Source organism: Pelmatolapia mariae, linkage group LG16_19 (assembly GCF_036321145.2).
Source record: "Pelmatolapia mariae isolate MD_Pm_ZW linkage group LG16_19, Pm_UMD_F_2, whole genome shotgun sequence".
NCBI classification, from domain to species: Eukaryota; Metazoa; Chordata; class Actinopteri; order Cichliformes; family Cichlidae; genus Pelmatolapia; species Pelmatolapia mariae.
Window position 1 is genome coordinate 58,678,613 of NC_086241.1, and position 26,892 is coordinate 58,705,504.

The 26,892-nt window shown below is 40.8% G+C and overlaps 1 protein-coding gene across 12 annotated transcripts in view; it reads right to left on the reverse strand.

The window, feature by feature from the left end:
• LOC134645051 (TRAF2 and NCK-interacting protein kinase-like) overlaps positions 1-26,892 on the reverse strand; it is a 57,512-nt gene that overhangs the window by 12,808 nt on the left and 17,812 nt on the right. For 2 of the 12 annotated variants that reach the window (XM_063498293.1, XM_063498292.1), the window contains exons 3-18: positions 16,695-16,751; positions 15,581-15,706; positions 14,370-14,480; positions 13,346-13,436; positions 12,873-13,003; positions 12,733-12,787; positions 12,202-12,280; positions 11,910-12,085; positions 10,166-10,232; positions 9,856-10,054; positions 8,111-8,227; positions 6,787-6,873; positions 5,564-5,776; positions 4,687-5,235; positions 609-773; positions 185-451 (exon numbers count right to left, since the gene is read on the reverse strand). In XM_063498293.1, the coding sequence (XP_063354363.1) occupies positions 185-451; positions 609-773; positions 4,687-5,235; positions 5,564-5,776; positions 6,787-6,873; positions 8,111-8,227; positions 9,856-10,054; positions 10,166-10,232; positions 11,910-12,085; positions 12,202-12,280; positions 12,733-12,787; positions 12,873-13,003; positions 13,346-13,436; positions 14,370-14,480; positions 15,581-15,706; positions 16,695-16,751 (2,490 nt within the window). The remainder of the gene's footprint in view (positions 1-184; positions 452-608; positions 774-4,686; positions 5,236-5,563; positions 5,777-6,786; positions 6,874-8,110; positions 8,228-9,855; positions 10,055-10,165; positions 10,233-11,909; positions 12,086-12,201; positions 12,281-12,732; positions 12,788-12,872; positions 13,004-13,345; positions 13,437-14,369; positions 14,481-15,580; positions 15,707-16,694; positions 16,752-26,892) is intronic. The other 10 variants (XM_063498302.1, XM_063498296.1, XM_063498301.1 and 7 more) reach the window with 6 other exon arrangements.

A 26,892-nucleotide genomic window follows, 5' to 3' on the forward strand; every position in this document is an offset into this window, starting at 1 on the left:
AGCAGCTGGAAAGGCCAACATTCATTTAAAACAGAATTATTAATAAAATTGCAAGTATACTACACTATGCAATATTTAAATAGAGAGTTCAAAAAATACTGAAACAATAAATAAAAAGCATAAACACAGGTTAATAAAAGACACCAAATATTCTTAGCCTTCATTTCTGACTCTGAATCTCAACCTTGGGTGGGATGTCCTCCTCTCTCAGCCAAGCGGTTCTGTCCCGATCCCGATCTCGATCCCTGTCACGATCCCGTTCCTCCCTGCCAGCATTGCGCTGTGGAGGTCCCGGGGTGTCAGAAGTTGGGTCTGAGTTCTGACGAGGCATCTCAGGCCTGGGGGAGCCCACACTCACACTCTCACTGAGAGCTGAGTCTTTCTGGTCCTGCAGAGATTGAGAGCCAGACATGGAGCTAGTGTGGGTTTTCACAGGAACCAGGTGAGCCATCTGTGGGGATAAAATCATTGATGAAGTCAGTTAGAGTTTAACAGTGTGAGTGAAATGGACAAAGGATGGTTACGGGTGAGGTGGACAACAATATGTGAGAGAAGGCACGAAAGGTGAAATTGCCTCTTTTTGTGCACACTCACACACACACACACACCTGTGGTTCATTGGAACGGTGGATGGGTGGGGTGCGGGCAGGCTGCATGCCCCCGCTGCTGAAGGACTCGGAGCGGGGTGGGAGGGAGGGGTCGGAGATGCGGTTGGACACTTTGTGCTGCAGTGCTGGAGAGCTCTGCCTGTTCAGCTTGGATCGCTCCTCCACCTGAGGCAGGTCACATACCACTGTCACTCACAGTGAAGCACACAACACAACCAATCACCATGTCTGATCCACAATGGGCATCACCCACACACTCATGCACCTCTACAAGCCACTAGACAATCTTAAACATCACTCTTCTCTGCGGTGACAACAACCGCAATGTAGAAGTGTGCGACTGACGGATTGCTGGATATTACATAAGAAATTTACGAGAGCCTCTCTTTATATTGCACATTGTTTTAATGACATGATAGGACTCTGTGTGACTAAGTGAAGTCTTGTTTTTCGAGTTAAAACCAGTCTTAACCGTCTCTTCAACTCAATAATTACACAGGTGAGCCATGCCAGACTTCCACAGAAGTCCTTATCAGGGTAAACTAGCAGGCCAACAATAACACAAAGATTTTGTTTTGCACAAAGAATAGATTCTTTATTCACCCACAGATTGGGCGTCTGACTAATTTATGTCTCATTTAAGTTGTTTGTGGTGTCGTTTCTCCGTGTTGAGGAGTAAGAGTGTCTGATGGCTGTAGTGAAAGGTTAAGTATAGCTTCTAATCTGCTTTATCAGATGCCACATTCAAAACAGAATAAAAGAACCACGTAAGCACAACGCAATGTTGAAGTGTTTGTGTAGTTCCAGTCCGTTTCCACTGAACTGTGCTCACGTGTGTCAAAGTAAATACATCTGTGTGTGAAAGGGGCAGGAAGCTCCTCTTGCCAGTGTAATCTGATTATCAGATTATCTGCTGTGCAATAGGAGAATGTTCCAAGGGATACACCCAGCTGCCAAAATCACACTTTTCCACTCTAAACACTCTACCCATCTGTAGTTTCAGGGTTGAGTGATGGCTCAGCGGGTTCTAGTTTCAACAGCCCCCAGGTAAACAAGTGTGCCTTTCTCTTTAAAAGCTTTCTCTAAATCCACAGGAGCTCACATAATCTAGCAGGATTATTTCAGATTATGACCTGGTTCAAAACAACTATGCCAGTGGTTCCCAAACTTTTTTTGCTGGGCCCCCCTTTGTTTTACAAGAAAAATGTCAGAGGCAGAGGCGTCAAGGTGTAATTATTTTACATGTAGTTGTTTTTTTCCTGTGCAATAATATTCAACATTGCTATCAATACATTTTTCAAAAAATGCCTTCCGTGCAAAATGGGTTTAAAAACATAAACAACTGTGGGATACTGTTTGTCCGTGATTTAGACAGGGGGAACAAATTGTGGCAGGATGAGCCTGATATTATTTGTATCCCACTGTAACTTTACTGCATAAAGAGCTAACATCTCCAATATGTCAGGAGTAGTTAGTCATTACAACAATTGTTTGTGAACTAAAAATCAAGAATTTGGGATACTGTTTGTCCGTGATTTGAAGAGCCCAGCGCATGTTCCCGACAAAGGGAAAACCAATTCTGCAGGGGAGACCTACCTTGGCATTTGTGCAGGTGAAGCCAAAGGGAAGATATGCTTCACCATATTTTCTAGTCTTTGGCTTAGAATGAAGTTGGTTTGGAAACATATTCAGCTATGCTTCATCTCCTGCTTTGCGTTTGTGTGGGCGCCCCGTGCTAGCAGTGTCCAAGCATTGTTTTGTTTTTTTTCCCCTTTTCATACCACGCCCCCCCTGCAATGGCTCTGCGCCCCACACTTTGGGAAGGTCTGAACTATGCAATACCGAGCCATTCCTCAAATCTGTGTTAGGTGCCTGCTACAAGGTCAACTACAACGTTGCAACTTTGACATCTACAGCATCAAACAGTTTTTGTTAGTTCCTTGAATGAAATGCAACTACGGATGATGGAATCAGATTTAGACAAACAGTCTGCAAATAACTGAAAGAAAAACATTCAGTGGTTTAGGCGAAGTACTGCTGAGATCGAAGTTTGATCTGTGGAGTGTAATCAAGGTTAGTATATTGACTAAACAACAAGAAAAGAGAGATTAGAAAAAGATGAAGAAAAACCTTTTGGGTAGCGCATATTTCATTTTTTTGCGTTTGTCATAAGTTTACCACCCAAAAACTCTTTCTACTACAGAGAGAAGAGAATATTGGAGGTTAGCTGTTGGCAATGTTGCATCTACATACAGAAAAAAATACTGTATGAGATGAGGAAGAAGAATAGGTCGCCAGGAAGGCATCTCAGGTTTATTAAAGGATCCCACCACCACTTGGCCAGCACCCATCACCAGGCTAGGATATGATTTACTGGTTGACTGACCTAACTGGAAGATGAGATGGGTGGGTTTTCCCTGATGCCATCAAATCCGAGATATCTAGAAGTAGGCTCATCATGGTGCACTCTGGGAAACTGGGTGGCAGGGGCGTTCAGGGGTCAGGCAGGGGGGAATGAGTGGTCTAGCTAACTAGGCTACTATATCTACAAATCAGAGTGGTATTAAACTATGACTGAACACAGGCACCTCTCCCCTTGATCTCAATCCCATAAATAATACGAGCTATATAAAATGAATAAGTAAATGTGTTACTAACAGTAAGAAAAAAATATATATAAGCTTTATAGGGACAAAAGTGGAAATGTACCTTTTACTGTCTGTATGCTTGAGTGTGAACATTCTGCATGTATCCACTTGTACTTGTATCTTTGTGGGAATTTTGGTATATTTGACTGTTATGTCAAGCAGTGTTTTAGAAATTTATCAAGGTCATATCTGAGCCATAGAAGTAATACAAAAACTTGATATCCTCCTTTAGTTAAAATGAGTAGAGTGGAGCATTTATTTAATTACAAATTTAGAAGTACAAGTGTGTGTGTGTGTGTGTGTGTGTGTGTGTGTGTGTGTGTGTGTGTGTGTGTGTGTGTGTGTGTGTGTGTGTGTGTGTGTGTGTGTGTACGGGTTCGTACTATCCTGGTGGGGACCAAAATCTGACTTTTACTATCCTGGTGGGGACTTTCTGCACCGTGGGGACCAAAATCCAGGTCCCCTCGGGGTTGAAAGCAATTTTCACACTCAAAATGCGGTTTTACTGTCAGGGTTACAATTAGGTTATGGTTAGGTTTAGGGTAAGGGTTAGGGTTAGGCATTCATTTTTAATGGTTAGGGTTAGGGTAAGGGGCTAGGGAAAGCATTATGTCAATGGGATGTCCCCACGAGGATAGCAAACCAGACATGTGTGTGCGTGTGTGTGTGTGTGGTCTTATATACATGTGCTGGAGCAGAGTCTAGCACTCTGTTGCTCCAACAGACCTGACGATCTGGGATTGGGATCCAAAGGGAGAGCCTTGTGGGGAGCAGTGAGGTGAACTGTTAGGAAATGAGGTTTGGTTAGGCAAGACTAAGGTGGGGTAATAAGGAGATTCTGTGTTGAACCCAGGGCTCTCAGGAGAGAATGGAGGAGAGAGGAAATTGCTGGATGGCGATACTGGGGATGTGGACGGCGACACTGAGGATGTGGGGGATTGTGTGCGGAAAATTTGAGGAGAGTTGCGAGGAGAAAGGCACAACCAAGGGGATGGAGAGTTTGAACTCATTGAATTAATATAATTCATGCTTCTGTTTAGTAACCCTGCAGGGGCAGAAGCACTAAGATCACACATAGAGGAACTACCTCTAATTGCATGTTGCCCCCATCTCTCAGAGTTCATGCCCCTATCAGAAAGAGGGAAAAGTAAGTGATTGTTATCAGGGACTTGGAGAAGATTGCTACTGCTGGGAGCAGGTGAGTAGGAGTTCCTGTGTTTAGATAGGGCAGAACAGAGAGCATTTGCAGGGAAGGACTGAGAGAGGAGGTCAGTTTGGTCAACTGCCTCTGAGTCCAAGGACATCGTAAGGCTGTCATGGCTCACACTTTGCCTCAACGATTTGTGCCATCCTCCCGGATTATCAAGCTCTATGTCTACATCTATTCTATTGCAGGGTGAGTGTGACCTGCCACGTCGATGGGCACTAACCATTAAGGACACGGGTTTGGAAGGCATGGGATTCTGGATCTGTCCTGGAGATATCGGATGAGGTCGAGCCTTAAGCTGTGAGTCTTGAGACATTAGCCCCTTAATGGTTGGCTGACTTGGGACAGATAGACGTCTATCTCTATGCTTCCCATTTTGACTGCTAGGCTCTGGTAGATAACGCGAGCCTTGTTTGGGGCTCTTGACAGGACCTTTACTGGGCCCTTGGCCAGCAGACTTACTGTGCTCTGGGACATACCCAGGGCTACGCCCCCTTCGATTGTGTTTCTGAGCTCTAAGTTCTTTGACCTGCTGGCTTATCTCCAGCTTCAACTCTGGATCTAGGGGTTCACCAGGGTCTACTGAAATACATATATGGGGAAGCTGGCTGGAGAGAAGCTGGGGAGAATGAGACAGATTATGCTTAGGGGCCTGAGGTCTAGATTGGCCGTGAGAGCTAGAAGCTGAAGTTTGAGGCTGGTTGAATGACTGATGATGTCGAATGCGGGAACGAGGTGGGTTACCATGAACATGCTGCTGCTGCTTCGGGACCTAGGGGTCACAGTCAGAGGACATTAAGCAACACAGACACACAAAGCACACTTCACAGCGTAATTATTAAAGAAACAGAATTCATTTTAAAAGTGTGTTTCAATTCAAAAAGCAAAGTTTCTCCACTACTCTCCTCACAAAGTTCCTGCTTCTAGTTCCTGCTAAATAAGATAATGCAAGAAGGAAACTGGTTGAGGTTCACTTTAAATACATTATCAACATCAGCATAAAAACATTTAGTACACAGACCTGGTGCTCAGAACCTTTCTTCATGGAAGACAAGCAAGTTCAAAAGACCATGCATATCTTTGCATGTCATGTATATTACCTCTTTAGCCCAGGCAGGCTTGTCGTTAGGATTAACGACATCCTTATAGTGGTAAAGCGGTTTCTTCTCTGCTTGTCTTCCCTCCTGCTGCTGCTGCTGCTGTTGTTGCTGCTGCTGCTGCTGTAAAGACACTAGGTAGGCTCTCTCCTGCTGGAGCTGCCTCTGTAGCCGCTCTGCCTGCCGCTGCTCCTCAATCTGCTTGCGCTTGTACTCCTGAAAAAAGAAAGGTAGAGGGTGAATGGCAAAAAGGAAAGAGATGAGAAACAAAAAAGAGGAAAATATTTTATATGGGAGCAAAGACACAAAGACAAATTAGCACAAGGGAAAACGGCTGAGGAAGATGAGGTACCAGTAGATATCAACACAAAATTTAGGTCAATAGGTATTACGCAACTTTCAATGCGTTTATAAACTCAGGTAGAAAAACAGTAGATGCATATTCTAATGATCATTATCCCTCCCTACATGTGCAAAATTTAAGGGTTCAGAATGGCTTGAATAATTTTCAAAATGGGAGGAAAGTCTATACACATTATTTCTCTTTTTATTGTATTTGAAAATACTTTTTGTGTGACACAGTCTTCCACATAGTGTCAGATTTGAGTCATGCATTCACATAACAGACCTGACAAACATACAAACTGACCATTGGATTAACTCAATATGGAACACAAACAGACTTTCTACATATAGCTCTGGGAAAAAACCAAACAAAATCTGCAGGAACAACAGGGAAGAGGAATGTAAATATTGGAGCGATGGGCACAAGAATAATGACATAGCACAGCACTGGATTTTGGCACTAGGGGTCATTTTTGTGGCCTTTGGATCTCAAAAGGTTTCGTTTCAAACTTGGCACAGTCTTCAATTTTTATCTCTAAAGTGCATGAGTGATGCAGTATACAAATACTAAAAGGAAATACTCTTAAAAAAGAGCAGGGCACTGAGGAAAACAACAGTGTCCTACATTTTCTTTGCATGACATAACAGGGCAGTCAAAACAGAAGTGTTTTTTGTCTGCAAAATCCTTTGAGATCCAGCCAACTAAATGATACTGCACATGCGTTCAGTGATCCGAATCAATTTCAGAGAAAAATGTTTTTGTTCAAATCTGTAGCTAATAGGCCAAAGAATATATATTCCATTCAGGTGCATGCAGTGGGGACAGGGATCACACAGCACAGTTGGGGAGCAGTTGTAGCACGTGGGAGGGCTGTGGTTACCAGCAGTAATGCCTGTTCCTGCAGTAGCTGCTGCTGGAGAATCTCTAACTGCCTCTGTTCCTCTTCCAGCTGTCTACGGATATACTCCTGAGCAGCATGACGGCACAAGGAGATAGAAATAGATTGAGAGAAAAATCTGGAGATCTGAACATTTATATACAGGCAGAGAAGAAAGCTAAAGACAGAAAGGGGGGAACAGAATAGAATAGAGAATATAATCTCCTGTGGTTCTTTTCAATGAGGAGAGAAGATAATAATAAAAGATATTATATCCTCAAACAATTGTAATGTGTTACAAAGGGAAAATGAGAAAAAAAGAGTTTGAAGTTATCTTTTCAAAAGACTTGAGAAGCGTGGCGGTAGAGCAGCAGAGCAATAAACATTGAGTAGGATAGACAAAAATACAAGGCTGAACTGCAGTTCAGGTTCACAGAGAGGACAAGAGAAAAACATGTTAAAAGAGAGAAAGAGACAAGTAAGGGGGAAAGATACAGAACAATCAAAATGCTTGCATCTATAAAACTCTAAAATTGTCCATCCCTATAACACTGCAAAAATTTCTATGTTGAAAATGCCGCAACAGCTTTCTTAGCATTCTAAAAAAAAAGGTGCTAAGTAATATCTCATGGGAGGGGCTCTACAATTTTGTTATGTAATATTTATATTTCTGGCACACAATTTTCATTGATTATAATAAAATAAAGTCCTGCAACAATGAAAGGAAAATAACAAGTGGGGAAAAGAAGTATGGATCAGTAAAAATAAACACACTGAAGGACCAGCCGTGGATTTAGAGTTTCCACCAAGGTTTTTGGCACCTCTGTCCAATGTAACAACTTTTAGTGCTTTTTTTGTTCTATACTTTTACTTTTTGAGTTTTTATATCAAAACAATGGCATGCAGCTGATGAAGCTAGAAAAAATAAATATTCATTTTGACATAACAAATATTGAAGAAAAACAAATCACTCATCAAAATCCGGGGATGAGTTTCCACCAAGGCTTTACGCAACCTCTGTGTAATGTAACAGTGCTTTTAGTTCAGCACTTTTAATTTTGATTTATGAGTCAAAAATTGAGCTTCTATATCAAGCAGTCATTATAATTTTATAGTAGCAACTGATAAAGCCAGATTGAAAATAAAGACTAACTTAGAACAGCATTACAAATAAAGAAAGAAATGTCCTTTCCTATTATGTAACTGTATTATACCAATGTGTAATTAGTTTGAGGAATTCTAGGCTAACTCCCAACATCGTGGTTCACATATCTGTTGCATCATGTTGTCGCACGACAAATACAAGTTTTGCAATTCAAGTATGGACCTGTTCTCTTTCTGCATGCCTCCTCTCCTCTTCTCTACGGAGCTGCTCCATTTCCTCATAACGTCTTCTCTGTTCCCTCTCTTGCTGTTTCCTCAGCTCACGCTCACGCTGCTGTTGCTGTTGTCAGGAAAGCAGGAACGCACAAAGATTAAGGATCATCACAGTGAACACAAATCAGGAAATCATGTTTGTTTGGCACGCTTTTTTTGGGTACGTGTTACATCTTCTAGGATAATAACACAGGAAATGAGTATACAAACATATGCGGGCTCAAATTCTAACTAATGTGTGTATATGGTCACGCGTACAAAAACACAGACACCCTTGAAGTGGTGGGTTCATGTAAGTTAAGTCTAGTCATGGTGCTTAGAGGTGCATTGGAAGGCAAATCCTTGGGGGAACCCAAAGAGAGCACACAGATTATGGGCTAAGGATTTCCTTCTGTAAGCCTGCTCTCTGGAACTAAGAAAGGGACATTGGGGAACAAGCTCTGACTGTGTCTGTGTGTAAGTGTGTGTATAAATGTCATTCTTTCTCTACCAAAATTGTGTTTTGCAAATTTAAATATGTGGAACCAAATATTCTTTCCTATAGATAATAAACTATTTGACAGAGGACATAAACATTATTGGAAATGGTTCGATTAGAAAAGTTATTTACATAGTAGTGATGTTAATTTGCAGTGACTGTTAATTTAGAAAAATTTACCTGAATTTGTCAGATGTATTGCTAATAAGTAAACTAGGTTATTGATGGTAACATGCTTACATATTTTCTGTAGATAAATGTAATTCAGCTGAGATGGGGCCCAAAGGTTGTAATTAAACCAATTACTCTATTTTGCACCACTTACAAGTAGTTCTGTATTCACATTTGATTTAATGAATAGCATTTTTGCCATTTTTGTGTACTCATTCAGTTTGTAGCATAACTTCAAAATTTCAATATTTGCACGCATGCCCCAGCAATGCATTCAGTAAAACCGCTCCAAGTGGCACACCCAGAGCCACACTATTTAAACCTGTCACGACTGATTTCATAAAGCTCGCTCCCAGTATTGGGAACAAATATTGTCTTATTATGGTTGACACGTTATATCTGGGTGGAGGCCTTCGCAACATGAAACAAAGATGTCATAGCAAAAGCACTGTTGATAGAGGTCGTTCCCAGATGAGTAACTCCCACAAAAGTTGATAATTGTTCACAATTTGTAAGTATAGCTATCAAACAGCTAGGCTTGGACTTAACACATCATTGTTCTTTCATCCAGCTAGTGGAGGAGCCATGAAACAAGAGAAGCGTCCACTGAAACAGAAGCCATTAAATATTACGAAGAGACTGGCCTTCAATCATTTTCAGTCCCTTTGAAATCCTGTTTTGGAGAACTTCAGTTATGGTGATGGGTATTGATAAGCATTGATTATTACCATTTATATGCAAATATCCAAATAAGTTCTTGCATTCTGTTTTAGACATTAACTGTGTAATTAAACTGGACACTGACAATGACAGTGTCTGATTAACAGATGTTGCAAAACAAGAACAATTAAAAGCTAACATTCCTTAGACTTTCCAATGAATTTTGGATCGTTTTTTTTTTCTTCTTCTTCTTCTTTTTTTGTTGGTTTATGACCTACTATATTTTGTAGTTTAAAATTTTTATGTATGTGTATCTTTGTAGCTTTTGTTGTTTGAAAAGCTACAGTATACTTTCAAAGCTTTGCCTTCACTTCATTCTCTCTTACTTCTTCCAGTCGCCTCCTCTGCTCCTTTTGCTCTTCGATGCGTTTCTGTCTCTCAGCCAACAGTAAGCGCTTGTGCTCCTCATTCTGCTGTTGCTCCAGCTGTTGCCGCCGTTGGGCCTCTGAACGCTCCTTATTGGCGAGCTGTAGGCGCAGGAAGTCTCGCCTCAGGGTTGACTCCCCGGGGATGTTGATGATGGAGCTGGAAAGGTGGACAGTGAAAAAGCAATAGTTAAAAAGACCAAGTCTATGTTGGGTGAAGTTGGGCAGAACATGTTAATGTTCATATCTGCACATTTGTAAAAACACTGACCTTGGTTCACAACTGTCTCTGTCTTCATCCTCCTCTTCACTGCCACTATACTCATATTCTGTTTCATCTGGTGGGCAGGGAGATAGAGAGAGGCAAGCAAGAATGAATAAAAAAGAAGCAGCAAAGAGTAAAAACAATAAAACCTTAGTAAGGTAATAAGCAGCACAGAGCAAAGGCACTTCACGTTCTGAATTTTTCACTTTAACTACCTCTGTTCGTAACAAATTGCTCACGTTTTTGCCATTCCCAGATCATCGTCACTTCAAGGCACATTCTTTTAGCCACTGAATAAGAGTATAAATTGTAATTTTACTGTGTGTGGTGGGGTGGAGAACATTAGCTCAGAGCTCCTTCAGTCAAAAAGGGCCTTAAAAAACACCAGTCATATAAAAGGCCCAGCTCTTCCTCAGACGCATGCACATGGACTGGTCCTCTGAATGTGAAAAAGTGACAGCTGGAGAAAGTCACAGCCTCTACAATGACAAGATATTTCGATACATCATCCCGACGTCCGCTCTGCAGTGTGTTGTTTCCTGAAGCGGTTAATGTCGTTCTTTCTGGTGCAGTACTTTATGCGAGTGCCAGTCTATCACTCCGACACTCACCAGTGTGTGTTTGTGGAGTTTAATGGAAGTCTGTCACTTTTATTTTCTGCCTTGTTGAAAACCATGAAAGCAACGGCATATGTCAGAATTTGTGTATTTGTCTGAAAGTGTTTAACAGCTCATCTTTAAAGTGAAACATTATTCATAATGTGACTGCGTATCTTTGAGAAAGTATCTCAGTCATACACTAAATCTGTGTGCTTGCTGTTTTTCAGCTGGAAAGATTTAATATGCTTAAATCTTGCTGTTACTGGTCTATATTAGTGGCGGTGTTCATTTTGCTGCAGTCAAATGAGCCTGATTTCTTTTTAATGTAAAAATCACTATAGGCATAATAGACCTGTAATAAGTCCATGTGAACGCACTATACTGCTGCTTCACATTTCACTTAGAACAACTTTGGTCAAAGAAAGATTGCTATATCCATCTCTAGTAGTTTATATTTGATACTAATAACTCTGGTTTGAAGCCACCCCACCCTTCCCACATATATGGAAACCAGAAGTGAGACTCGCTTTAGCAGGGCTATCTTTTTCAACCAACATGGGGTTCACTGCATTTATTAAAATGTAGAATCAGAGGGAGGCCAGGCTGCAAAGCAGCTTGTAGTGGCAAACATGACTGCATCCAGGCTAAAACAAGTTAAATAGTGTGTTATTTAAAAGATTTGCCAATAGGATGATAGGATGTATCAGCTAAGCTTTCAGTGTAAGTGTGTTGGCAATGACATGTTGTCATCAGCTAAGGAACCAAGACGGTGGGTTAAGTCTGACTTTTAGTTACGCCTGAAGTAATGCTACGCTCAATTAAAAATAAAGCAAGGTAACCAAATGTTTACTGTTCTTAACTACTTGTGCTGAAATATATTTGGAGCATGTGCCAAGAATTACACTTTGAAAATACTAGAAAGCACAGGTGTGTCCAAATAAACAAACTACAGCTTGGAGGGATGAGTCACAGTGTGGCATAACTCAGAGAGAAAATTTTAATATCCTAGTATGTCACTCCAGTTAGTATAAGCATAACTTTCACTTTATTGTCTGGCAATGTCTGCCTGCAGCCATATATCAATGCATCTTTACCTACAGGTGGTGACCAATCCAAACATGCACACATCTACAACACAGTTTGTCGCTCACCCCTCTCTCCTCTCTTCTTCTTGGTGCGGTCGATGTGATCCTTGAGCTGGATGCGAATTTGCCTCTCATTGGGCAGGTCCTTGATGAATGGGTGTTTGAGGAGCTGCTCTGTGCTGGGTCTCTGGCTGTGGCTCTTTACTAGACAGCTCTCTATGAATGACTGGAACTTCTTTGACCTGAACACACGTACACATACGTCTCAGCAAAAATGAAAAAAACCTTTCTCTGCTACTGGCACTACTGCCCTGAATTATCTGCAAACATGAACTGCAATTATGTGATACACACTCACCACTTCTTTGACTTTAGTCTGGGGGCAGGGTTGCGTGGAATGAGGAAGAGGGCTCTCATTGGATGCATATCACAGAGTGCTAAAGGTTCAAAATAAGGGAGATTGCGAATGCTTTTAGGTAATTGTATTAAACATTATCATGGCATATAGTCAGAGCCAGCATGCTAATAATCTCTCAACTATATCAAAACAAAATTAGGTCCTTTCTGCAGATTGTGATCAGTTATAAAATATAGTTTGAAGATAAGTTATTTTTTACTGAACCAAAATTAATTGAAGGGTGGATACAAGACCTGTCACCTTAATGATAACAACTGTGTTTGAATACCTCAGACCAAACTCTGGGCAGCAGCCCAACAATGTGACACTTAATTTAATATCCACTCCTTTGCCTTCGTTAAAATTATGACTTAAAATAGGTTGGAGTATCCTGGACTGAATAATGATCTGACTCCTAATTATAGAGATCTACTGTGGAAGCACTAAGAAACGATGTGTAACAGAGACGTAGGTTATTCTTTGGGTACGTACGTGGTGCTCCTTCAGCCATCTCTATTGCTGTGATTCCCAGTGACCATAAATCACTCTGCAAAAGAAACATAAATAGCACAAGTCATCGAAATCCTTAGTGGGTTTACGAATCTTCAGAGGAAAGGAGATTGAAAAATCACCTTGAAGTCATATGTGGCCTCAGGGTTCTCGTCACAGGCAATAACCTCTGGCGCCATCCAATATGGTGTCCCAATAAATGTGTTTCTCCTTCCTACTGTTCTGTCCAACTGGGCTGAAACCCCAAAGTCCACTAGAAAGCCATGACACAAATACACACACAGACAAAACCAGTGAGCTTTACTAAATTCCATGAGAGAGAACATACCCTACAATAGCTAGCCCAGTTTACAAATGCACACATACAGATCCCATCTTGGTTTTAATAAGAGAGAGAGCAAGTCATGTCTTCAGCAGTTTGCATCATGGACAGTGGCAGAGCTACAAACAGTTTTGTAGTTTGGTTTCAGCATAAAAGAAGCAGGAAAGCCACACACACACATATATACATCTGAACCATCTGAAACTTTATACTCCATACTGCCCTCCCAATCCTGAAGCAGTTTTGTGAAGTGGAGTTAGATGACAGACTGACCTAGCTTGACCTCTGCATTCTCAGTCAGCAGGACGTTCTGTCCCTTGATGTCTCTGTGGATGACCTTGTGCTGATGGAGATGAGTCAGACCCTGCAGACAATAACAGAGACACAAAGTGAAGGAAAGCTCTGTAGCAATGAGCCAAATCGTGACAATTATTACATAAAACACTCATTTCCAAAAGGAAGTGTCCTTGAGCAAGACTATCAGCTCTTGGGTTAGAGCTGTGGAACTAAACGTGATCTGTACTTGAAGCGAAACTTTAAAAAAGTTGTTGCATTGATTTGAAATCAAGCTGTAAGATGAAGAAATTGGTAGAAACTGCGGAAAAAAATGTTAAAAGCACTGAGGGATGAAAGAAGGAGAAATAGAAAAAAAATGTGACGGGGCAGAGGCAGCAGAAAGAGGGAAAACAGAAAACACAACATGAAGCGAGAAATGAGGGTTGGAAAAAAAAAGAAAGAAAAAAGTGAATAAAAAGAAATCATTGTTCAGAGCAGCACTGTGCTTAACTGACAAGATGCAGTGATACTGCTGTTTTCTGTTGGAGACATCAGCCCTCGGCAGCTAAAACGTACCATAACAGATAGCAGAGATAAGGTGTGGTAGAATGGGTACAATTTGCCAAGAAGAACAGTTCATAACAGAGACATCATAGAAACCAATCAGCGTCTGATTGCTCTCAAAGAACAGGCTGGGTATCGATAATTTAACACACAGTCATTTAAAAGAAGTATAAAGATTTTGAACCAAGGATTGTCGCATATAACTATCCTTGTGCGTACTTTATGAGTTATAAGACAATGTGTTTTTTTCCAGTTAGGATTATGCCCTTTCAAGAATCAGCCCTTTTGAAATTACTCTCTGATTTTCCACTATGGTGACAGATGGATGCGGTTTTCAGTGACTGTCAGCAGGCTCACGCTGCTCTTGCGTCAGTCTTTGAGAACAAAGAAAACAAACAAAATCAGAGAATCCGGAAAAATTTCTCTAAAATTGAAGGTTGCCAACAAGGTTACTTACCCTGAGAATCTCTCTGCAGATGTAAGCAGTCCATTCCTCTTTCAGAGAGTTGCCCTTGGTGTTCTTGATCAAGTCAGTCACTGAGCCAGCTCCACAGAACTCCATGACCAGCTACATGCACACATGCACACATATGCAGATACAAGGTCAATTATTGACTGGAAGCAAGCGACCTTGTCTATATCTTTTCTAACCCAGTAACTCTCATAAAGCAACCTCCAATACCAATTGTTTACTTATGAATGTAATCTTTTCTTTTGTATTCTGCTTAACTGACCAATAACACTTTTCTTTTTTCTTTATTATCAAAGTACGAGAGAGCCAATATTATACAGAGCAGTACACATGTAGCTCACGCACAATGACAAAAACAGCCAACAGTGCTGCAGACTTTCTGTCTCTGTCACTCCTTACAAACACACACCCCACACAGACTGCAGAAACTACAGGCATAAACTGACTCGATGGGGTCATGAGATCACATGAATGAATCAAGTCCATCTCTTGACCCAAACACAATGTGTCTATTCTCTCCTCTCTACATCTGTGGAGAGTAGCAGGCAAAAGTTCAGTTGGTCAGTTCTGGCTGCGCTTCAAGCCTCATCGTCATCATCATCATCATCATCATGCTGGACTGAACAGACAACAGAACTCCTCTCTTCATGGCTGTCCCCGTGTATTCAGACACACAAAGGAACACACTCAGGAATGCATGAGGATGACACATGTGAAAGCCCACTAAGATACTGTTATGATCACTAACATACTCGAGGAAAAACGGGCCGATGTTGAGTCAGGAAGAATTATGCAGGCAATACATTTGGCTGCTTTGTGTATCTACATATGTTTGTGTGTGTCTGCTCCAACTGTTGTGTGATGAATGCTGAGGGATCAGAGATGAGAGAGCTCCCTTAGATGGCGTTAACAGATGATTTATCGCAGCAGCAGCCAGCCAGCCTCACATTGATTTAGCTACTTTATAGCTTTCACTGATACATTAAGTATATATACCATATATGCATTTCCAATTCACACAAACCCACGTTCACTGCACGCATGAGTGCATGCATTCATATAACAGAAAAGCAAGAAATGGAACGTGACTTTTTCCAGTCCTGCCATCCTCTCCTCCTGTGATGCACACATGAATGACCATCCAAACACACAGAAAAAACAAAACAATGCACAAACACACTCAAATAATGCCGTACCCATAGCTGGTCATCTATGCCAGGCGGATTTTTCTTGATGAAAGCTCCGTAGTAGGTAGCAATGTTCCGATGGTGACTGTACTTCTTCAGCATGTTAATTTCTGCCTTAATCTCCTCTTCCTCATCCTTTTACCACACAGAAAAATTAAAAGCAATTAGACCACAGTCTCCATTTGTGACCCATCAAATAGCTCAATGTGATATGGACAGAGAGTGAAGCTGCTGATGGATTTTCATTTTGAATCCATTAAAAGTCTGAAAAGTGTTGTTGCAAAGCACACAGCTGGGGCCTAAATTATCCACAATAACAGCATTAACTTTTAATTACTTTCATTTCAGGGAGCTACTGCCACAAAGCCAATTGTTTATAAGAATGTGTCACTTATTTACTTGCTTATTATTTACAATGTCAGAAAATTGTGCCTTGATTAATTCCATATAGTGCTCACTGGTGAAAAAACAAAGACATTTGTTTCACTAAGTGGATTTTTTTCTACAACAGCAGATCATTAAGTTATCAATTTGGTTTTTGCCTCCATTTAATTGTCATTAGTAATTAACACGGTCATTCATTTATTGCCACAGATTTACACATATGCAGCCATTCATATAGTTTTAGTCATGTCTTCATGCTTTATTTTTAACATCTGTTCTTTTCCCCTTTTTACTCCTTCGTTCACCTTCATATACCTTGCACCCTTTTTCCTTAATCATTCATTCAGGCTTTTATTGACTGATTCATTCATTTATCACTTCCATTGTTGCTTAATTCCTGCAGTGCTTTATTGTTTTGCTGGCAGCTAAGTGCTGACAGGGAGGCTCTCTAAATATAGCTGAGATTCCCTCCTGCTTTACAGACACGCCTGAGACCACACTGCTGTCCTAATACTTCCAGCTAATATTACCATGGCAATAGGCCTGTCCTCATTTCCTCTCTGCCACATCAGACGAACACACGTGCACATACACACACTCACACACACACTAGCACTGACTCATCGCTCATAATTAGATGACATGCCCAACACTGGTATAATCACTTGAGATGATATTCTGTGCGTGGGTACGTGTGGGTGTGTGAGCAAATGCCAAAGTGCATGTATGTGTGTCTTACCCCTGTGACATCCATGACCTTGATTGCTGCCAACTGCCCCGTCTTAACATGGCAGCCCTGGTGGAAGAAGCAAAGGAAGTAAGTACAAGAAAAAAAGGCAGAAATGTGAATGTTCATTTAATGCAACTTTTTCCAAGAACGCAGCACATTAGCACATTTTCTTCCTCATTTGCTTTCAGTCATCACACTGAACTTAAAACATTTAGAAATAAACAAGAAATAACATTGTTTAAAGGAAAATCAGTAATTTCTGTAAAGATACAATCCGCGTGTTATCTTGATGAAACCTTTGAAAAACAAATCCATATAATAGGAAGGAATTTGCTCATTATAATTTGCAGGTCTAGCATATTTATTATCTTTTAACAGTGGAGTCTGGGAAGTTGAAGCGCAAGAAATGGAAAGACACATCAGTGATGCTCATAAATCATCCTTGCTGTCACTCTAGCCATGGGAATTGCAAATAATGGTCAACAACACGAATCTGTTTCTGAGAGAAATAAAGACTACCAATCAGCAGACCTTGAATGTTGCCGAATATCAAGGCTAGGCAGATGCCTGGGGGAGCTACGAGGCGAGAAAACAGGAGATTGGAAGCTGAGGGGCAAATGAAAGGCCCAAGTGGTTTGTTTGCAACAGAGCATCTGTGGCTGTGATTAACTAATGAAGCTAACAGGGCTAAAGATGCTAAAACCACTGATGGCTATTACTTTCACCTATCTTAACTCAGCTGATTAGAATGTTATTGTCTGCCCAAATGCCTAGCAGCACTAGCCCAAACACGCACACACACACACACACACACACACACGAAACAAGGGCAGGACTGTTCTGCTGGTAGAATTGTTATAAACCAGATGGCATTCAGGGCCTGGCTCTAAAGCACCTCCTGAGGGCTTTAATCGAAGGGTCATTCTGATAACAAGCTGTAGCAAATACACAGGCTAGCAATGCTTTGGTAAGAGTAGTGCCAAATTATAGCTTAAAGTTGGTGCTTGCATTGCTTTGCAGTTCATTTGCAGGAGTGATTTTACAGTCTCTGCACCCTGTTATTGGTCATTAGTCACTCTCACTGCTTCACATTGTATTTTCGTGTTGTTTTAGCAGATCAGTTGCATCCACTGGCTCGCCAAAACTCACTTTACCTGATTAAAATCTTGAGAGCTTTCATTGTTTGAATGAGATTTGGATGTTATTCAACAGTGAAATAATGTTGATGGTCAACAAAAGGCGTATAAATAAAGTTGTGTTACTCAATAGGTCGACTGATGTTTAGTTGGATTCCAAATAAACTTCTGCTGAAGACTGATCTAAGGATGAAAGTATGATATCAGTGTTATATAATATAATATATAATCATTCACAGATCATTTCTGTCACCACTTCAAAGGGCACCGCAGTATGTTTCCATTTGAGAAAGCGATATTAAGAGCTATATGTGGCAACAAAACGCTGGTACATTTTATGGGATCCCACAAGATGACAGCCAATATTGTTAACATTATTATATGCTATCAGCTGAGGTCCCTGAACGAGGGAATATTAATTCCACGAGTTGAATTTTTTATTACACAACTCTTCTGGGACTGGAAAAAACTCTTTTAAACTTGCTGATTTATTGCTGAAAAGAAAGTTGGGATTTGAATATGATAATTCATTGTGTCACAATTCAGCACCACACAATGCAAACTAAGCACCACTGGATGGTTGAACACTGTGATCGGCCTCTTTCTCTTTCACACACACACATACTCATATATAAATACGCAGTTCAGATTCTGTGAGAGTAAAAGAGCTGGAAAGATTGACCAGGGATTTCTCATTAGGATCAGACTGCCCCAATTCCACAAGCACAAGGACTGGCTTTGTTGAAGACCAACAAAGGAATTACAGCCACTTACAAACCAGAAACCCTTTCTCACACACGCACACACACGCACTTCGACACACACAGAAAGCATAATAAGAGCTCCCTTTTTTCTACTACTCACACTGACAGAAAAACTCTTGCAAACACCCACACATGTGCACACAAAGACATGGTGAGTGCGGGAGAGAGAATGATTGAGGGAGTTACGAAGTGGCTAAGAGGGCAAGAGAGAGAACGTGTCAAATACATAGTGGACATGGATATCATCAGAGCTGGATAAAGATTCATTACTCCGAGCCACCTTGACAGCCTCCCTCCCTCCACTTCTCTTTTTTCCTGCAGCAGTAATGCCATCCAGCCTTATTAAATGACCTAGTGTGAAAGGAGCAACAGAAAAGAATTAGCACGGCCTGTTCATCTTCATCTCCTGCTCTGTCTTTGTCCTCTCCCGTTCATTTATTTGCCAATTCAGAAATAGGCTGGGGCTGGGCTATAATAGTATTACCAAATTAGGTAACATGACAATGTGTGAATAACATTATCTAAAGAATAAGGAAAAACAAAGGTAAAGTAATAAAACCATTAGTTAATTGGCTGTTTCATCAACAACATGCCAGGCATATAAATAGTTGCCGATTCCACTCCTTTTGTTCTTTTCTTTTCTGTTTTATATAATTTGGGTTTTGAACTGCTATTTGCACCACACATGCAATTAAAGTATCTTAAGTTCTGGGAACTTCCGAGAGAGACGGGTTAAAGCAGTATTTCAACATTATGATATATTACTTATTTGCTTTCTTGCCAAGAATTTGATGAGAAGATGTGTGCCACTCTCATGCCTGTACATTAAATTTAGAATCAGAGCTAGGAGCCAGGCTAACTTAATTTAACAACTTGAAATGGAGGGAACAGTTAGCTTGGCTATTAGACCTAAGCTAACTAAAAAAAGATAAGCTGTGTAAAAATCAATAATCAGTCCAACACATCTGTGCATTAATTACTTAGTAGAATATTAGCGACATATTAGCCAGTACAATGTAAAACCACAGATTATTGGTTTTGCATTTCTGGTTGCGTGCATAAAACACAGAAGACACAAAAATTTAATTATCGAGTATTTGATGTGTTGTTCTCGAAGCTGTCATGTGAATGTTGTTTATGCAAGATACCCTTTCATTATGTATTGTGAAGCATAGCATTCGTTTAAGCAGGCCACTACTTCAGCCTTAAATGTAGTTCCAGGGCATCAGTTGATCTTGATGCAAGCCCACGTCAGTTGATGTTTCAGGTGATACCAACATATCCACCAAGCAAATCTCTTAAATGGCACGCAACATGCTTTAGTCTGCCTACGGTTGCTGCACATCTGCAAACCATTATGCAACCCACATCCACCCCAGCTCTTCTTTTTATGTGGTGTCTGACTTCACTGTCACTGATGTCGTCGGAGCAACATTCTGTTTACAATGCTGGTCCTGACAAAATTACTTTCACATGACGAAATGAATGTAGAAAATAGAGTAAACCAGTAGTATCGTTTGGCCTGCTGTACTATATTGCAGTCTAATTGTTGTGGCTGGATTTCTTTTGGTGACTCTGGATTACACACATTCTTTAGTTGTAAATGAAACATGAGGAGAAGCGAGGGAAGGGTGGGGAGAGGCTAAAATGTCCGTTTGTTTTGGTTTGGGGTGCTGGCGCTCCAATGTGAGATCCATTGGTTCTGAATTAAGCTTTTTTGAGCTTTGATAATCAGCAGCTGCAGCCCTGACGATGATAAATATTGGAAAAGGAATTTCACACAGTATTAAAATGATGTTTTTAGCCTTCTTCCTCTTTCTTTCTCAGAGGGATGGCCCACTCTCTCTCTGATCTGTCCCATTCAGAAAGACAAGCGCTGAGCCCGAGAGGTTTGTTCATCCCTTCCTCCACTCATGTGTTGACTGCTTTGCTTTTCTGACCTAGATCTACAGTTTCTCGCTCTATCTCATTCTCCGCCTCACTCTCTTTTATCCCTGTGGCTCTCTCTCTCTCATTATCTTACCCGCTTCTCACAATCTCCTCTTTATGCCTTTCATTATTTTTCACTTCCTTCCTCTAAATTTGTTGCTTATTTTTCCTTTGTATGTTTCTTGAATTTTGTTCTCTTTCATGCCTCACAGCTCAGCCTAGTGACCTATGAAAAGCAGGTTGAACATGAGCATGACTGAGCTGAACGGTAATGCTAACAAAATACCATTCAGTTTTGAATCTGACAGGAAAATATGACATGAGCAGAACGTTGCTTGTGCTAATGCATGTAGAACCTTCTTCAAACCACAGGAGGTAGTTCAATGAGGTGGGCCTGGGTGTGCATGTAAAATGAGGATATACCGCTGCTTCTGCACACAAACACTTTCATCTAGTTGATCTATTCAGTCATAATACAGAGAATACTGGATAATGAACTTAAACTGAATAAATTATTCATCTAAATTAGACAGGAAAGTATCTTTACTTTTCTCAGTATGTCCATAACACATTTTTCTTCCTTTTTCAATCCTGTGGAGCTATTTTGACCCCATATGAAAGCAAAACATCTGTCACTCACACACAAATCCACATGGAGCTGTGATGCCGCTAGGCCAGGTGTGTTTGAGCGATAACAGCCTAAATCGACTACGTTTATTCCGCTTGGATGACCGTGCTGTGATGGAGACAGCAAACTGATACCAAACTGATCTCCAATCAGCCTTTAGGTGGTCACATGATGAAGGACTTGGCATCATCCCTCCAGGTCAGTGGTTGATGAACTATTGTATAAGCTGGAAATTCAAAATGGGGTGACTGTTCTTTTTGACGGATCGACCAAACAAACTGAGGGAATAATTTTAAAAATCAAAGCCTCTTACTCTTAATTTGTGTCAATTTGTAAAACTGTTTGTCATCTCCTATGACAGCAGCACAGATCATGATTCATTTTGGCGAAAAAGTTGGAAAATGCATCTAGAACAACTGAGAGAAGAGGTAAATTTAAGTAAATTATGCTGCAAACAATAACGATTTTTCAAATGATTGATTTGGCCTTTTAAATAAAATGCCAACCACAACAACTGCAGCCCAAGACTAAACTAAACTGCATGCTTACTCAGACTAGCAAACCAAACTTCATATTCAAACAAAGGAAAATTCTTTGTTAACCCATCCATCCATCCATCCATCCATCTTCTTCCATTCGTAGTGGAAAATGCACCTCATAAGGAAAAGCTTCTTGTTTTTCAGCAACTTGGTTTTCAATATCAGGACTAGCATAATCCGGTGTACATAAAAGCGTCTTATCCTTATATGTTTTAGCATCTTTACTTAATAACACTGTTATTTTCTTTAATGTGAATTTTTCAAATGTAATCTGTTGTTCCAAATAGACAAGATGCAACCACAGAACTAAAAAACTCATAAAACATAAAACAGTGTAGTACTCCATCAGCATGACATTATAAACCACATCAATATGTCAAATACAATACATACAAGACAATTACTGGTGGTAACCGGTGATGTTGACTTAGCCCAGGCAGGTTTAAGCACTCCAAAAGATCCTCTCATGTTTCTGGGAATGGAATTCCATTTCCACTACTTTAACTGAGAACACTCTTTGTCTGTGTCCTAATTTTTTGTAGCTGCTGAGAATTATAATGGACTGATTTGGCTAACCATTCACCAAGTTCATACTGTCACAAAAAAGGAAAAAACTCCAAACCAATTTTACGTCTGATAACTCATCGCTTTCTCATCTCTTGGGTTTTATTTTCCATGTTCATGTGCAGCACCGGGGAGGTGTCAGCCTGACAGAGCACACCAATTCCAGTAATTATCATCAACACATAATTATGATAACTTACTGCTGCCAAGTAATGGTAAAATGTAGTGAAGGACTTGCAGTGTATGGAGAAAGATCTTATGTGTATGTTTGTGTGTTAGGATTCTCTTTATATTTTTTTGCTGTTATAGGTAGCTGAATGTTGGCAAGTACAAATGCACATACTGCAGAAGGAAGTATTTCCTTTTAGTTTGCAGCCTCAGTGAGGGGACACAAACCTGCTAGCTAATGCCAAAACACAGCCCGATACTGAATCTTGTGATGCCCAAGACATGTGTGTTTGAGACTGTGTGTGCACGTGTATATTTTGTTTCTTTGTGTGTGCATCTCTGCCCTTGCCAAGTCAATCACACAGACGAGACCCACACATACACGAACACCTCTACAACTCAGGACACATTTACTATGCAGGACACTTCCTGTCGTAGCCTAGCAACGGTCTAAGTTGGCACGAATAAAGTGGACACGACACTAAAATATACAGAGACACTCGCATGCCCAAATACAAAGACACGGAGGGAGACGACAAAGGATAAGTATCTTTAGTCCTGATCCGGGAGATTGTTTCTTTAGAAGAAGAGTTCAGGTGGGATAAAGCGTGAGGGAGAGAGAGTGGAAGAGGACGTGCTGAAGACACGTTCGGTGAGAGAGCGACATTTCATGCTGCCTCTGTCCCTGTGGCCAAGCTGCAAGGTCAGGAGAAGGCATCCAGATTTTCTTTTTGATGACAAAATGAGCTATGTGATATTTTAAAAAATAAGGCTATATTTTTCCAAATGATTATTATTTAACATTAGGGATGGGTACCAGTGTCCGTTCTGACATAAACGGTAGTAACCAGACCGAAAAGCAGCGCACATTTCGGTGCTTTATTTCAGTGCTTTTTTTTTTCCTGAGCCAATTCTAGCCAATCATTTTTTGTTTCCGAGGATAGTAGGCGGGGCCAGGTACGTACGTTCTTTTAGAGCAGCGCTACAGATTAAAAATGCCCAAGGCGAAGCGATCAAAAGTCTGGCTGTACTTCACAGCAAAAGATGCAAACTCAGCAGCCTGCAACAAGTGCTTTAAGGTGATACTGTGATACTGTCAAAAGAGGTAACACCTCAAATCTGATGAAACACCTGGCGACGCATAGCGTTTTTTTTTTAAAGCCGAGAAATGCGCCATATTTGATAGCTTGCTGCGAGACCTCACACCGTGCACATCTACTGGGGGTGTGGTGCCTGTTATCGGACCTGGAGTTAGCAACATCCCCCAAGAACCCGAAGAGTAGAGTCCTGGCCCCTAGCCCTGTCAGCGTAGCAGAAATGATGACGGATGATGATGGCAGCAGCAGCCGTTCTCCTCTGCGTGAGTAGCTTAATGTTGTTCGTGTGTAATTTACGTTGAGTAGGCTAACCACATTATTACATTAATGCATGTAAGGTGAACTAGCAAACACCGTCGTAGTTATGCGGCTGTCTTCTTGTTTGATGGCAGATACTCCCTTCACCCTGGCCAAAAAGGCTAAAATGACCAAAGAAAAAGTGGAAAACAGTTAAACATGAGAGGTTTTTGGACAAAGTTTGTGTTTTTTTCATTGATTAAGCACTGCTTCCAGCCAAGAGTGATACCATATATGCCCCATAGCTGCAGAAAAGGCTAACATTGTTATATCTTTTTACAAAAAACAGCTAAACATGAGAGGTTTTTGGACAAAGTTTGTGTTCTCCATTCTTTAAGCACCGGTTTGAGCACCGTTTAAGCACCGGCACCGTTTCAAAAGTACCGGTTTGGCACCGGTATCGGATAAAACCTAAACGATACCCATCCCTATTTAACATTTATATTAATACTTTCAATGCAGTTGCAAACTTTAATTTATTGACAGCTACTTAAGGAGGCTGTTGGCACGTTTAATATTGTGACTATAGAGTGTAGCCTTTGGATGTGAAAAGTGAAGCCAATATTCCTTAAAGCTCCATTCCTTCTGGTTGCAAAAAGAAATCCACTTGTGCAGATGTTTTCTGAATGAGAGCATGAAAAAACAACCGTCCTGTTCACGCCATCTATGACCCGAGAAAACAGTTTTCTAATGAGCTTACAGTATGGACCAAACTGCTAGTTCTAATTTTTAATGAATACAAAACTGTTTATTTTGTAAACTTTGGTCCTGTGTACACTAAAACCACATAGGAACAGACAGTTATTGACCATCCAGCAACCACGGGTCAGAGGGAAAAATGTGTATTTTCTGACTGGTTGCTGGAGGTTGCTGTTTGTCGCTGGGCGAAATTGGTCAAAAAAAAGGTGCTAGATGAAAAAGTTTGCTTGAAAGACCTTAACTTTTCTGCAAACATTCATCATCTGAGTCTTCACTTCCTCTTTAACTTGAAAAATGCAACGCAAACGAGAAATGGAGAATGTTCACCTTCAAAGTAAAAGTTATGCCTTACCACTGCATTGCCCACATTTCAAAAACCTTTACTTGGAAGACAAACGGTCTCTGTTTTTGTTTTGCATTACACTTTTCACAGTTTCACTACAGGTTGGTGGGTAGTTTGTGAGCGTTGACATTACAGATAACCGCAGCAACCTTCCAGGAACCAAAGATTTCCCAAAGAAGTTTTATGTGCAGCACCATGTACCTCTTTGTGACCAATTCCACAACAGTGAATGCAATCAACCTCCAAAACCCCCCAGCCAGCCACTCACAGAATATAAATATTTCAACCAGTGGTTACCAGATGGACATTAACTAATCTTTATGCCTGTTTTGTTTGTTTTTTACTTTGCTCACTGATATTTCACACAACTTAACACACGGTCAAACTGTCTCCTTTTTCCATTTTTTGAAAGACTGAGTTATGAAAGGTGATGCCGCCATGGTTCTACAACCTGGATCTGTCATTTTCTTCCAAGGTATATAAATAAGTAAACATTCTGCATATGCTCAAGCATTCGAATGCATGCACACTAAACAGGAAACAGACTGCCAGATTGTGTTGCCGTCTCTTTGTAACAAGGAAATGGGTCAGGCCATAATCCTAATCTGTGCCATTATAGTAATCCACACAAATAAACACAGACTTTAGGAATTGCTTCAGCTTCAGCTATGCATTGTGTCATAGCGCAGGGCCTGTTTGCATAGTAACAGCATCTTAGGGGAGAAGGTCTGAATGGTGTGCCACAGGACTATCACCGTGTGCATGTTTCTTTGTGCTTGTTGTGTCTGACGTACAGGTGCCCCCCACCTCACACACACACACGCACACACACACGCACGCACACGCACACACACACACACACCAAAGTGAGGCAGTCTCAGGGTTGAAGGACTTCAGATAACCAGTGTTTCAGTCTGTACCTCTATATCAACACCCACCGGTTTTATTTTGTAGGTTTACAATCCCATCCTGTTCAGCAGAAGGTGCTGGAGCTATGAGGCAGAATAAAAGCCACTTTTGGCTAACGAACATTACAAACACAGTTCTGCTGGAAGGCTCCCAAAGAAATAAAGGGGCAATACTCCCAGACACACCTCATTGCAGTTCAAACACCTGCAATCATTCCGCATTCACACGTGATCACACAGACACACACACACAGAAGCATCTCACATACACACAACGCGCAGAAGACGCTGTCGTGAAATCAGTGAGGCAGTAAATAAAAGTGACAAAGGCCTCCATTCCAATCTACTCCTGCACTAGCCAGGAAATACAGAAGCACCCCGAGGCTGTGCTCACGCTCAGGCATGAGAAAGAAAAAGAGGAGAAAGACAGATTGAGATGAAAGAAGATTTAAAGAGAAGCCATAACAAGAGCCAGCAAATGTGAGGAAAACATACACTAGCAAAGATTTTGTAGAGAACAATTATTAAAGGAACTAAGGTGAAGTTGATGAGGGAAAGAAAGATGAGCGCAACGATCTGTAGAATAGTTTAGAAGCTATTATTGATGGGTGGTGGAATACAGCTAATTTGAATTTTGCATTAGGAATCCTGCAAGTGTTGATTTCATTCTGAATGAACCACTGTTAACATCTAAAGCCTATTGAAGCAATAGTTTATCAGTAGTCTGAAATATAGCCGCTTATTAACCTGCCTGCTCACAGTACAGCCAGCTAATTAACAAGCTAGTAGAAACAAACACACAAAAACAACCTAATCTGGGTTCAGGGAAAGGATTCATACTGCCTCATAATGACAAATACACTCACACTAAATAGTTTAAAATGAGAAAAATCACTGTGTAAATGCAAGCAAATACACTCAAATGATCACAAACATATCTGACACTGCCTATGACCTGTGAGTGTGTATATTTATTTTGGTATCTGTGCATACATATCAGAAAATAGTCAAAGCTTAGCCGTATCATAATACCTGCTTTGATGTGACGGAACTAAGTAAACACAGGATAACCTCTTACTGGAGCTTGTTTATGGTATACAGACTCAGATTGACTGAAACACAAACTCCCACATAC